Source organism: Anolis sagrei, chromosome X, assembly GCF_037176765.1.
Source record: "Anolis sagrei isolate rAnoSag1 chromosome X, rAnoSag1.mat, whole genome shotgun sequence".
NCBI lineage: Eukaryota > Metazoa > Chordata > Lepidosauria > Squamata > Dactyloidae > Anolis > Anolis sagrei.
The window spans coordinates 17,368,445-17,381,000 of NC_090034.1; the positions used below are offsets into that span (position 1 = coordinate 17,368,445).

General features: G+C 39.3%; 1 protein-coding gene and 1 non-coding gene across 10 annotated transcripts in view; both read left to right on the forward strand.

Annotated features, from left to right (window-relative positions):
• Positions 1-12,556, forward strand: part of RBFOX1 (RNA binding fox-1 homolog 1) — a 1,606,230-nt gene that overhangs the window by 368,103 nt on the left and 1,225,571 nt on the right. For all 9 annotated transcript variants that reach the window (XM_067473372.1, XM_067473373.1, XM_067473365.1 and 6 more), the window contains exon 3: positions 8,644-8,676. In XM_067473372.1, coding sequence (XP_067329473.1) covers positions 8,644-8,676 — 33 coding nt within the window. The remainder of the gene's footprint in view (positions 1-8,643; positions 8,677-12,556) is intronic.
• Positions 7,236-7,345, forward strand: LOC132782211 (U6 spliceosomal RNA). Its single transcript, XR_009632048.1, has one exon. It is a non-coding gene; the product is annotated as a U6 spliceosomal RNA (small nuclear RNA).

The following is a 12,556-nucleotide window of genomic DNA, read 5'->3' on the forward strand; positions in this document are numbered from 1 at the left end:
AATAAATGAGCAATAGCGAATAATAATACTCCCAACAGAATGCCTAGGGGCTGTTTTTGAAGAAACTTCATCTCCAGAAGGGAGGGGTTGGAGAGATCAGGGCAAGGAGAAGCCCCTTGGAAATTCATTAAGTTCTCCAAAGTTCCCAGGGTGGTGGACTGCTTTGGAATTTTGAACTACAGTTCATTCTTAATGGAGTTACTGTGCCAAGTTTGCCTGACTATTTGACCTCCCTTTCTTTAAGGCTGTGATGATGTGTGAAAGCCCCGCTGTCAAACAGAAGTGATAGTGATGCAATTTTCAGGGCTAATGATTCAGCTGACCTAATGTCCTCTTCCAGCTGCTTTCTATTACAGTTGCTTAACTGGGACGTTGGATTCTCAAGGGACTGGCTATATATAATGAACTTACTCTGCAATTATGGGCAGTTCAAGCAGGCACCTAGAACTAACTCAGCCTCTTCCAATCCTGCATCTGTTTGCTAGACACAGTGGATGGCTGCTGTAGTGACTTTTTGAAAGCACTGGCTTTTGAAGTGTCAGCTGGTCCAAAATTATGCAGGTATGCTAGTAAGTAGAAGTGGGCAGAATTACCCTATCAGTATGTAGGTACAAATCCCCTTTTAGTTCCAAACAGAGTAGATACCTTGAGTCAATGAAACTGAGTGGCGTGTTGACTTGCAGGTAAGAATTGTGGGAGTTGTAGTCCAATGGTAAAGGCACCATGGACTGCATGCAGTATGACACCCCCCCCCCCCATCCACAGGGGATATGCTCCCAGACTTTGGATCTATATGTGAAACCATGGACAATAGCAAACTCTATTATTTTCAATGGGACACACAACATGGTAGCAAGAACAGGGGCAGGAAGCCCTAAGTTAGTGGTTCTCAATCTGTGGGTCCCCAGGTGTTTTGGCCTACAACTTCCAGAAATCCCAGCCAGTTTACCAGCTGTTAGGATTTCTGGGAGTTGAAGGCCAAAACATCTGGGGACCCACAGGTTGAAAAGAACTTCCCTAAGTGGATAAGTAAAACTATGGATAAGAGAAACTGCATATATCAGTTCCACTGCAAACATTTTAAAAAGTATAATAATAATAATAATAATAATAATAATAATAACAACAACAACAACAACTACTACTAATAATAATAATACCTTACTTGGATCAGTGCTCATCATTCAAAAATATATCACACAGTCCTAAATGCTTGGGAAATGTTTGACTTGGGATTTTGTTATAAGAAATCCAGCATACATATCTCGTTTGCTTGTAATACTGTGTTTTGTGTCAGCAAAATAACAACAACAACAACAACAACAACAACAACTTTATTTTTGTACCCCGCCTCCATCTCCCCGAAGGGACTTGGGGCAGTTTACATATGGCATAATGTGCCTAGAACAACACATAACATAAACACACAATACAATGCAAGATAAAATCAAAAGCAAATAAAACAAAGTTTAAGCTCAAAACAATGCACCATAACCTATGATGAGAACTGTCATAAAACATAGCCAACTGTAAACAGAAGCAGGGAATATGAAGTAGGGCATGGGATGAAAGTGCAGTGCTGTGGCATTAAGTTGCAGACCATTGGGACTAGACATTGTCTTCAATTCCTTCCGGAAGGAGGACAGTGTGGGGCCTGTGTAATCTCCCCAGGGAAGGCATTTCAAAGCTGAGGGGCCACCCCCAAGAAGGCCCTCTCCCTTGTCCCCACCAACAGTGCTTTTGATGGTGGTGGGACACTGAGGAGGGCCTCCCCAGCAGATCTTAATACTTGTGCAGAAACATTGGGACGGGGGATGTGGGTATACTGTGGATAATGGAATTTACATATGTGCATGACCCCAATGAGATTCTAGATTCTGCCTCATTTCAGTCTGCATTGCAAGCTCCAACCAACATTCCTCCTATCACCTCCTGAACATGTGATTATCGGAGCCAGATGACAATCCATGGCCATTGAAGAAATGTCACTTATTTGTCAAAATCCATTTAAGTGAGCATTTTCAGCTGGCTCTGAAAGTGTCATGTGGGTACATCCACATCTGAATAGCAAATAACGAACTGCGTGAAGAATCCATTCCTATATAGGTCATAATTTCCGAAGGTGAGGAAATGAACCCAATGATTTGAACCTGTCATTTTGTTTTGGCTTTTGTTTGGAAAACACTTGGTGCTCAGGTGTTTGTTAAGAAGGCGGAATGACTGATGGGGTGCCTGTTGGTAGTATTAATCAATATGTTAACATGAACTCTGTATTGGGCAATGTAGCTAAATGAATCAACATTTCAGATGAAGTCCTGGCTTCCAAATATCCCTTGCCATCCATATAACCAGATGAGCAAGCTGCATTTGGATACCATCGGTCTTCAGATGCTGATGGCAGCAAAACCTGACCTCATTCATGCTCCCCTGTTATTGGCTTCGAAATGCTAGAATGAATTCCAAGGGGAAACATTCATCAAAGGCAAAATAATTAACTGGTTCAATTCTCTGATCAGGAAGTTGTCTCCAAGAGACAGTCTGATTGGACTCTGACAGAGAAACATTTTTATTTTTCAAAAAGCAAAAGGGAAAAACCCATATATAGACCTATTCATAGTAATTGTATTTGGCATGGGATTAAAATCAAACAGAGACTAAATTATGTCCCAATTTCACTGGCCAGTTCCAATACACAAAGCTATGAATAGCATGGAGAGAAGTATGTTATACCTGCCTGCTGCCATGTAAATGTCACAGAGAGGAGCTTCTCTGAAATAAAGCAGGTGACAGCCCTAATTTGGCATTGCAGACATGGTCCATAACTGGCATGTAAATCTTCACTAATTTCATCTTCAGAAGGTGTAATGAGTAATTTTAGGCAGAAATTGCTTCGCAGAAATATTGTTTCTGCGCAGAAAATACTTTTCTTTCTTTTTTTGACAACTGCAAAAAAGGTGCATACATTTTGCACAATATTGGCTTGGATTTTTTTCAAGAGTCTTCCTCCACTCACTTGACAGCCATCACTTTACAGACTCAGCCTGATCTTTTTGTTCCGGAACGGATCATAGCACAGTCCAGGAAATCATAAGGAAACCAGGTGGCTTCCTATTTTCCAAGGTTGTCTCACTTTCTTCACCATTTCTGTCCCTGAACAGAAGATGCAAATTAAATGAAGAGTCATACAATGACAGAGGGCCCTTCCACACAGCCATACAACCCAGAATATCAAGGCAGAAAATCCCACAATATCTGAGTGTGGACTCAGATAAGATAGTTCGAAGCATATATTGTGGGATTTTCTGCCTTGATATTCTGGGATATGGGGCTGTGTGGAAAGGCCCTGAGTGTGGACTCAGATAACCCAGTTCAAAGCAGATATTGTGGGATTTTCTGCCTTGATATTCTGGGATATGGGGCTGTGTGTAAGGGCCCTGAGTCAACACTGCCATATATCCCAGTTCATATCAGAAAAGGGCCCAGAGCTGGCTCATGTAGTTTAACCCCTAGCCATTGCTAAAGCATTCCTGAAAAGCTGCCCTGCAAAGCCTGTGATGAAGGTGAGTCCACCAGCACCAACTGAGGCCTCTTCTACACTGCCATGTCATCCAGATTATCAAACAGATAATTATTTGCTTTGAATTGGATTATAGGAGTCTACACTGCCATATAATCCAGTTCAAAGCAGATAATCTGGACTTTAGATGGCCGTGTAGAAGGAGCCTGAGATAATTGAGTCTAATGTAACATGGCAAGAAGTTCTTCCTGACATGTAACTGGAATTCACTTTCTTAGAATTTGAAGCAATTGGTTTATACTGTCCTGGAGCAGGAGGAAACAAGGCTCTTCTACACTGCCACATAATCCAGATTTTTATCTATTTCGTATCAAAAGCATTGCATAAATAAGTATAAAACAATAAATAGAGGGAGCAGAAATGGCTAAATAATTTTTGATCAAAAAAGTGGCAACAGTGACTGCATTGTCTGTGGCTTTAAACAATTCTTCCTCTGCATGAGGCAGGGCATAGTGGACAAGCATACAGATGTGGAGTTGTTTGTTTTGCTCCACAGTCTCACAAGGTGGAGGATTCTTTTAGGTAGTCCCATTTTGCCAAGTTGTCATTTTATCTCCTAACAACATTTGTGAGTCTGTACAGGGACTTCCAAGTTGCCCATTCTTGGTTTGCCTCTGTAGGCAGACCTTCATGGGGTGGGCATCCATTTGGGATTTCCTAGTTTAGCTGCCCAGAGGGATACTTTTACTTTTGCTAGGGGAACATTAAGAGGAGTGGTGGTTCTTGTGAAGCTTTTCTTTGTTTTGAGTCTACTGGGAGGAGGCTAATAGTCACACAGTGGGTGGTTTTCACAGTGTTCAAATGTTCTAGATTATCAAAGTAGATGATCCACATTATCTGCTTTGAACTAGAGTATAGTTCAAAGCATTATCCATCCACACTGATGGATAATCCAGTTCAAGGCAGATAATGTGGATTTTCTATGGCAGTGTAGAAGGGGCCTAAGTTGATCCCATTTTCCAGGGCTGGATCTACACATAACCCATATTATCAAAACAGATAATCCAGATTATCTGCTTTGAACTGAATTATGTCCATTTTCACTGCCATATAATACAGTTCGTATCAAATAATCTAGATTTTAAATGGCATTGTAGGTGGAGCCTTGGTTGAACTAGCTTGAACACATTCACCTTATTGGTTTTTATCTTAGCAAATATCAAGGTGGGGGGGGGGGGGAGCAACCATTTCAAGACTTTACCAACTTTCCTTCAAGTGAATGAGTTATTTATCATTGGACCTTTAGACATTACTTATGACTTTTTCTTGTTTGGAGATCTTGGCTTCATAGATTGGAGGCCTCTGATCTCAAAGGTCAAACCATGCCGGATCTCAATGTCTTCATACTTAAAATGGAATCCATGCCATTTACCATGAGTGCTTCTCAGGAATGTTGGTGCCATAGACTGAACCTGCCCTTAACTTTGCCAAAATGTTCTAAATCAATGCTGAACCATATTTAAGATTCAAAACATAACTTATTAAAATTGATCAATTTTTTTTAAAAAAATGTCAGCAGCAAAATTTAGAAGATAGAGAAAAACACTTAGATTTTACTAAATGGCCAACACATCTATACAAAGCTTCCAAAAGGCAACCTTTGCATTTTAAGGAAGCTAAGAATGAATCTTGCACTGAGTTTTTCAGTTCTCTTGACTGTACTGTTGCCTGTATGAGCGATAAGATATCAAAGATGCAGCAAGATAAGCAAGAAAATGGAATGTGTCCATGAAAACTTGAAACAGATTCTTCTCTTCAGAAAGACAGTCAAAAGCAAAAGAAAATCTCTGAAGGCATGTAGAGAATGAGGGAATGATAAAGGACCTTTGAGAGGGATTTTATCTCTATCATAGGGTTATACTTTTAACCTGATTTCCATAGCATTGTTTGTTGAGTATCACTGCTATGGTAGTTTTCCTCCTTCTCAGTAATTGGCAGTTGTTGTGTTCCACACAGTGACAGTTTAAGGAAAAGAACAACATGTAAAAGCCTATACAGCGATTGGAGCTTATGAATAAAGAGATGGAAGAATGGATGGCTCAAAAGATAGAGGGCATATCTTTAAAAAGAAAAAGAAAAAAAGCTCTGTATCTGTGTTTCCTAGAAGAATCTATAGCAGCTTTCTTCCTGTCTAAAAATAGTTCTAGCAATGCAACATCCCATGGCAAAACAAAAACAAAAACAAAAAACAAAAAACAAAAAAAAATAGCAAAAGCCATTGCTAGCTAGGGTTGAAAGAATATTGATAATATTTTTTAACAAAAAAAGTATGTTTTCAAGTGTCAGTAAACCTTGACAAGACGGATCGTGGACTGATAAATATCTCCATAGTCTGGAACTTCTTTGGCACAAAAATCCCTTTTGTGATCAATAATAATCCCAATGTACAATGTCCTAAACTGGTATTAAAGCCATTATCCTCCCAACCCTGTTATATGCCTGTGAAACATGGACTGTACAGATGTCAAACTCAATCCTGGAATGATTCCATCAGTGTTGGCAGGAGGACAAATGTCAGCGTTCTGGAAGAAGCAAAGACCATCACCATTAAAGTGATGTTTCTATGCCATCAAACTCTGCTGAATTCAGCCTCATTGTCTGAATGCCCGATCGCCTTCTCCCAAAGCGGTTACTATATTCCCAAATCAAGAATGGAAAATGTAATGTTGGGGGACAGGAAAAGAGATTTAAAGATGGGCTTAAAGCTAACCTTAAAAACTGTGGCGTAGATACTGAGAAATGGGAAGACCTGGCCCTTGAGTACTCTAACTGGAGGTCAGCTGTGACCAGCAGTGCTGTAGAATTTGAAGAGGCACGAATGGAGGATGAAAGGGAGAAACATGCCAAGAAGAAGGTAATCAAGCCAACCCTGAGCGGGACCGCCTTCCACCTGAAAACGGATGCCCTCACTATGGAAGAACATGACGACCAAGAATAGGGCTCCACAGTCACGTATATATCCACCACCAAGAAACTACACTTGGAAGGTCATCATACTCGGACAACAAGGGATCGCCTAAGTAATGTTTGATTATTGTGACCTAAATGTATAATTTTATCTTTATCTCTGTTGAATGTCATTGTATTAGAGTCATTGTATTAGATTATGCCTAATTTTCTGGTGTATTAAGGCCCACATGCTTTTGTCGGATCTCATAGCTGTGAACCATTTATAGTTGTGGTACTGAATAACATAAAACAACAAGACATCTTTTTTCCTCAGAATAATTTCCTTCCTTTTTTCCCTTCCTTGGACTGGATAGCTCTTCTGGTCTCTTTCAATTCTATGGTTCATTTGATCCTTCCTTCCTTCCTTCCTTCCTTCCTTCCTTATCCCATTCATGGAAGCACAGAGAGTTAAACTGTTTGCTACAGGAAATCTGCTTGCCGGAGGGTTAGCAGTTCAAAGCTGCGAGCCAGGGTAAGCTCTGGACTGTTAGTCCTTGCTTTTGCCAATCTAGCAGTTCAAAAGCATGCAATGCAAGTAGATCAATAGTTACCACCTCAGTGGGAAGGTAAAAGGGCACCCTATGCAGACATGCCATCAAAACATGATTGGACAACAGGCTTCTCGGCAGGGAAAAATAAACAACAGCACCTCCCCATGGCCGGAGTTGAGCACCGGAGATGAAAAGCGGAGGCCTTTACCTTTATCTGTGTGCTGCTTGCTTCGGCACCACATATACTAAAAATGGAACAATACAGAGAAGATTAGAATGGCCCCTGCGCGAGGATGACACAAAAATTCATGAAGCGTTCCATATTTTTCATCCATATCCGTGTCCTGTTCTCCCCACCAGCTCAATAGATATCTTGAGCAATGATCAATCTATTTGCCCCCAAGGAACTGGGAAATTGATGCTTCTGTTTGATGTTTGACATTTTGTCTTATGCCTGATATAACAGCCTTCATTTTTTATTTAATTTTAGTTGTTAAGTCATAATTTGTTTTTATATGTTTGATTGCCAAATTTCATTAATATGGATAGATTGTTGTTGTGTTCAGGCATTCAATGTTTGCTTTTTATGTTTGGAATCCACCCAGAGGCCCTCTGGAGAGAAAGGGTGGAATATAAATAAAGTTGTTGTTGCTATTATTATTATTATTATTATTATTATTATTATTATTATTATTATTTGAAACACAACAAACAAGATCATTACACTGGTTGTTGTATTGGATCACACATCGGACATTTCTCAAGTGCCTAGGACTATGTGATGTATTGGCGAATAACGTGTACAGATCCCAGTAGGGTAGCCTTTTGCAACTGAAAGATGGTAATTTTATCAGCACCGATTGTGTTCAAGTGCAGGCCATGGTCTTTAGGCACTGCACCCTGTGTGCTGATCACCACTGGGACCACCTTTCCTGGCTTGTGTCAGAGTTTTTGCAGTTTGAATAATAATAATAATAATAATAATAATAATAATAATAATAATTGCATGTTGTTGTTGTTGTTCACTATGTAAAAGGCATTGAATGTTTGCCTTATATCTGTATACTGTAATCCACTCTGAGTCCCTCCAGGGAAGTAAAGCAGAATATAAATAAAGTATATTATTATTGTTGTTGTTATTGTTATTATTTCCCCCATATGGGAACTATTATGTTTTTACATATATTGAGATCTTATTTGTAGCATGACCACTTCCAGATAGTTAATGGCTTACATGGAGGTAAACCAGATGATCTGGCCAATACAATAGAAAGCAACAATTATTAATGAATAATAATAATAATAATAATAATAATAATAATAATAATAAACTATAGAAGCAGTGTTTTAGATTATTTCATTTCAGGTATGCTGTGTCCCACTTTTTGAAAGGGAGAGATGAATGTTTGCTGAAGTTTGATGCCAAACACACACACTTTCTAATCAGGCTTGGAGATAATGCTACCAATACATCACCGAAACTCTTCTTGTCATGATAACTCTGTATGGGCTGGCAGTCGTAGCAAACAATTGATGTCTGTTAGTTTAAAAGGCAATTAATGCAATTACTCGTTGGTTTAATCAATACTAATGTATTTTTTTCTTTCTCTCTCTTATAATTTGCAGGCTTTGACAATGCTGGATGCAAGCAAAGTTGAGGTAGGAAACACTGATTTATGTTGGCTGCATTGATGGAACTACATGATTGTAAAATGAGGTGGGATATAGGTTGTGAAACAGACATATTAGGGGTAAAAATGGACTGGGTGGTACCTTTTAGTAGCTTTGCAAATTGTTTCATCGGCTTTATTTATATGTAACTGTGCTGTTTTGGATTAGCCTGCTAATGTTGAGCCTTTTTAATCCTTTCCATTGCTTTGATCTAGCAATGGTCTTAGAGGCATCAGAGGATAATGTTCTTGTTGTATAACCAGGTCCGTGTGTATGATGTGACTGTGTAGGAACATGCCATTGGACACAAAATCAAGCATTCTGGAAAACGTTGGCATCTTTCCCCCCTAATTTCAGTTTCCAGCCCATCTGATTGTACAGATACATTTGCTAGCAGGCAAACACAAGAGAGGGATGGATTCATTTAGGAATAAATTGTTGTCTTTACTGCAATAGCAGTTTGATTTGGGAGTGAATGCTGGAAAAATGGCATCCTTGTGCTGACCCGATCTGTGCAATGTCAGTGGGTGGAAGATTAGTTTGGACTCACCATAGCATTTCACATTTCTTTGTATGAAAGAATGCCATTGGGAAACAACCATGAATTTTTATGGGATAGAGTCAAGATGTGTGTGTAGGGCCTCATTGGGTTGAAGACTGGATTTTTTCCTTGTCTCTAGAGATTCATTCACCCTAGTTTTGACTGTCACTTGACACATCTGCACTGACCACTTAATCTGGGATGAATCCAGCAAAGAAGGAAGCAGTTTTAAATTGAAATTAAATCCAGACAAGATAGAGGCACTCCTGGTCGGTCGGAAGTCGGATCAGGGTGTGGGATTACAGCCTGTGTTGGATGTAGTCACACTCTCCTTCTAAACACAGCTTTGCAGTCTGGGAGTGATCCTGAACTCATCACTGACCTTGGAATCCCAGGTATTGGCGATGGCCAGAACTGCCTTCGCACAATTTAAACTTGTGCACCAGTTGTGCCCATACCTTGAGATGCCAAATCTGGCCATGGTAGTCCACACCTTAATCACATCTTGTTTGGACTACTGCAACATCCTCTACATGAGGCAGCCTTTGAAGATAGTCACTTCTAGTTCTGGAAGATGCTTAAAGTATGACTTATTTCCACTGGGTTTTTTTCTATTTTTTGTTTTGGGAGTGGGTTGAAGGGACAGTGGTGATAGACACTACACATGGAAGGCAATCATACTTGACCACAAGTGATAACCTATGATGTGTCTCTGGACTGAAATCTGACTCCTTTCAGGAGCATATTCAGCTTGGGGAAAAACCAGAAATCACACAGAGCCATGTTGGGATGAGTAGGCAGCCTGTTGAAGCACAGGTGTTGTATTTGGCTAGGGAACTCTGTATCAAATGTGAAGAATGGGTGGTTGCATCATTGTGATGGCACTGCCAATTGCCCACTGTCCACAGGTCTGACTGTTACAAAGACAACAAAGAACCTCTTGGTAGTACTTATTGGTGATGGTTGTGCTTTGTGGTGCATACCCATGATCCATTCCAGTGGAGTCAAAGAAGATAGTCAGCATGGTTTTGACATTGTTGCAGACCTGTCTTGCTTTTTTGACCTCAGGGATGTTGGATGCTTTGATTCTGATGACTGCTACTTAGTTTCTCGGTCATAACAAAAAACCCAAAACTCATCATCAGTGATCACTGTGTTCAGGAAGTTGCAAAGCTTTTGGCCATTTGCAGCTGTTTTCTTTAAAAAACCAGAGAGGAGGTATCAAGGCTCTGTTTGTTTTTGACATTTTCTTGTGGATCTCCAGGGGTCATAAAACATCCTCCCAGAGACTTCATGTGGCCCATAAAGGGCACTTTATCCAACCCATATTAGTGTATTTGATTGCTGAAAATTGTTAACAGCATTATTAAGAATGACGAACACGGATCAATATACCAATGCTAATTTAGATGTCTCAACTTGTTACATTCTGCTAAGTTCTGCACCAATGTATGACTGATTGTTGGTAGAAACTAAAATGAGTTTGCATACAAACTTTCAGCTGCAGGCACATCTTCTTTGTTAAAGGCCAATATTTTCTCAGGATGTTCCTTTCCATTCATACATGAAAGAAGTGGCTGATGCTTTTTGAAGAAGGATGGAGGAAATAGAAACTTCCAGCAGCCCCAGAAGAAGTAGACTGTGAATACTCTGTTGTTACAAAACCCTAGTCCTTCTGAACTTTTAATAATCAACTCTATTTTATTTCAGCGAACAGAGACTTCCTCATTTAAATGTAATATCAATTGGCAGTCCAGGGAGTGCTTTTGTATGAAGCTGGTTTCAAGCTCCGCAGCAGGAAATTTGTGATGTTCACTAAAGCTAATGTTTAACTGTATAACACAATGTCTAGGTGACTTCCAACTGCTGCAGTCAGATAAATTTTTAATAGCAAACCTTTGGTAAATTAAATTGCATTATTAAAGAGAATAGATAAACTTGGCTTGTTGCTTTAAAGAACAGGGACATAAGTTCATTTGCGTTTGGCAAGGAAAGGCAATCCAATTCACTTGGATTTAACCTGAAAGTGTGTTTTTGAGACTCACCTCCTGCTTACAAAAGTGAATACTAGATTAAACAGGAATTGGTATAAGAATTCAGAATTATAGTAATCTGTGACTGCAAGAATTTCTACCAGAGCTTTTAGATGGAAGTATTCAGCTATATTTTTTTACCAAATTATTGATTTATGTATTATTATTATTATTATTATTAATAATAATAATAATAATACTTTATTTATATTTTGCCTTTCTCCCCGAGGGGACCTAGAGTGAATTACAGTATATAAACAGACACAGGCAAACATTCAATACCTTGTCACAATGACATACACTGAGACACAAATACATAGACAAAGGCTCTGGAGACGGTGCTCATCTCCACCTGTAAAGGAGCCTGTATCTGCAGATACCTCCTGGCCGTGTGGATGGCATAACTGCTTGGAGTGTCTTTATGCCTTTTCCTGCCAAAGTGGTACCTATTGATCTACTCACATTTGCATGTTTTCAAACTGCTAGTTTGGCAGGAGCTAAGGCTAACAGCGGGAGCTCACTCCATCCTGCGGATTCGAACTGCCAACCTTCAGGTCAGCAGTTCAGCAGCACAAGGGTTTAATGCACTGCACCACCACATAATTATAACTAAACTTATAAGTAAACTATTTATATTCCACTCTGTATCAATAAAATCATGAATATAGGGACAAAAACATATAATGAAATAGATTTGTAGGAGAAACCTACTCCTGTTAGGATTTTTTTAAAAAAATGTAAGCCTTGAATAATTGAACAAAACAGTTTATTTAAAAACACAGTACTGGTCCAGTTGTCAGCATCCCTGGTGATTCTGCAGTTTCTAAAAATTGTGTTGGTTAAGTAGATTTTTTTTTCTTGAGTATGTCTCTGCCTTACCTTAGAGAAAATGTGTGATCCTTTCCTTCAATTCCTCCTTAATATCTACTCCTGGTTTAATTTATAATAATTCCTGCCATCAATGTATCTATCAGCAGAATAGTTCTAATGATGACTGTAGAATCTCAATAAAATTAGACGATGAAGCTAAACTGAATGTGGATAGAGAGGTAAGCCAAAGACAAAAACAAGGAATATTTGAATGGGTTACTATTGTGGCACAGTCTGGAATATCAAATGAAATGGACCGGGAAGGAAAACAGATGACAAGCAACACATTTAACCAAAGGAACCACCATTTCCCATTCCATTCCTAGTCATTCACATATGGAGATTTATCCTGATGTAAGGACTCAGCCTTAATACATAAGTGATAATCAGTGCTTAAGAAAGCCAGAAGTCTCCTAGTTTTACA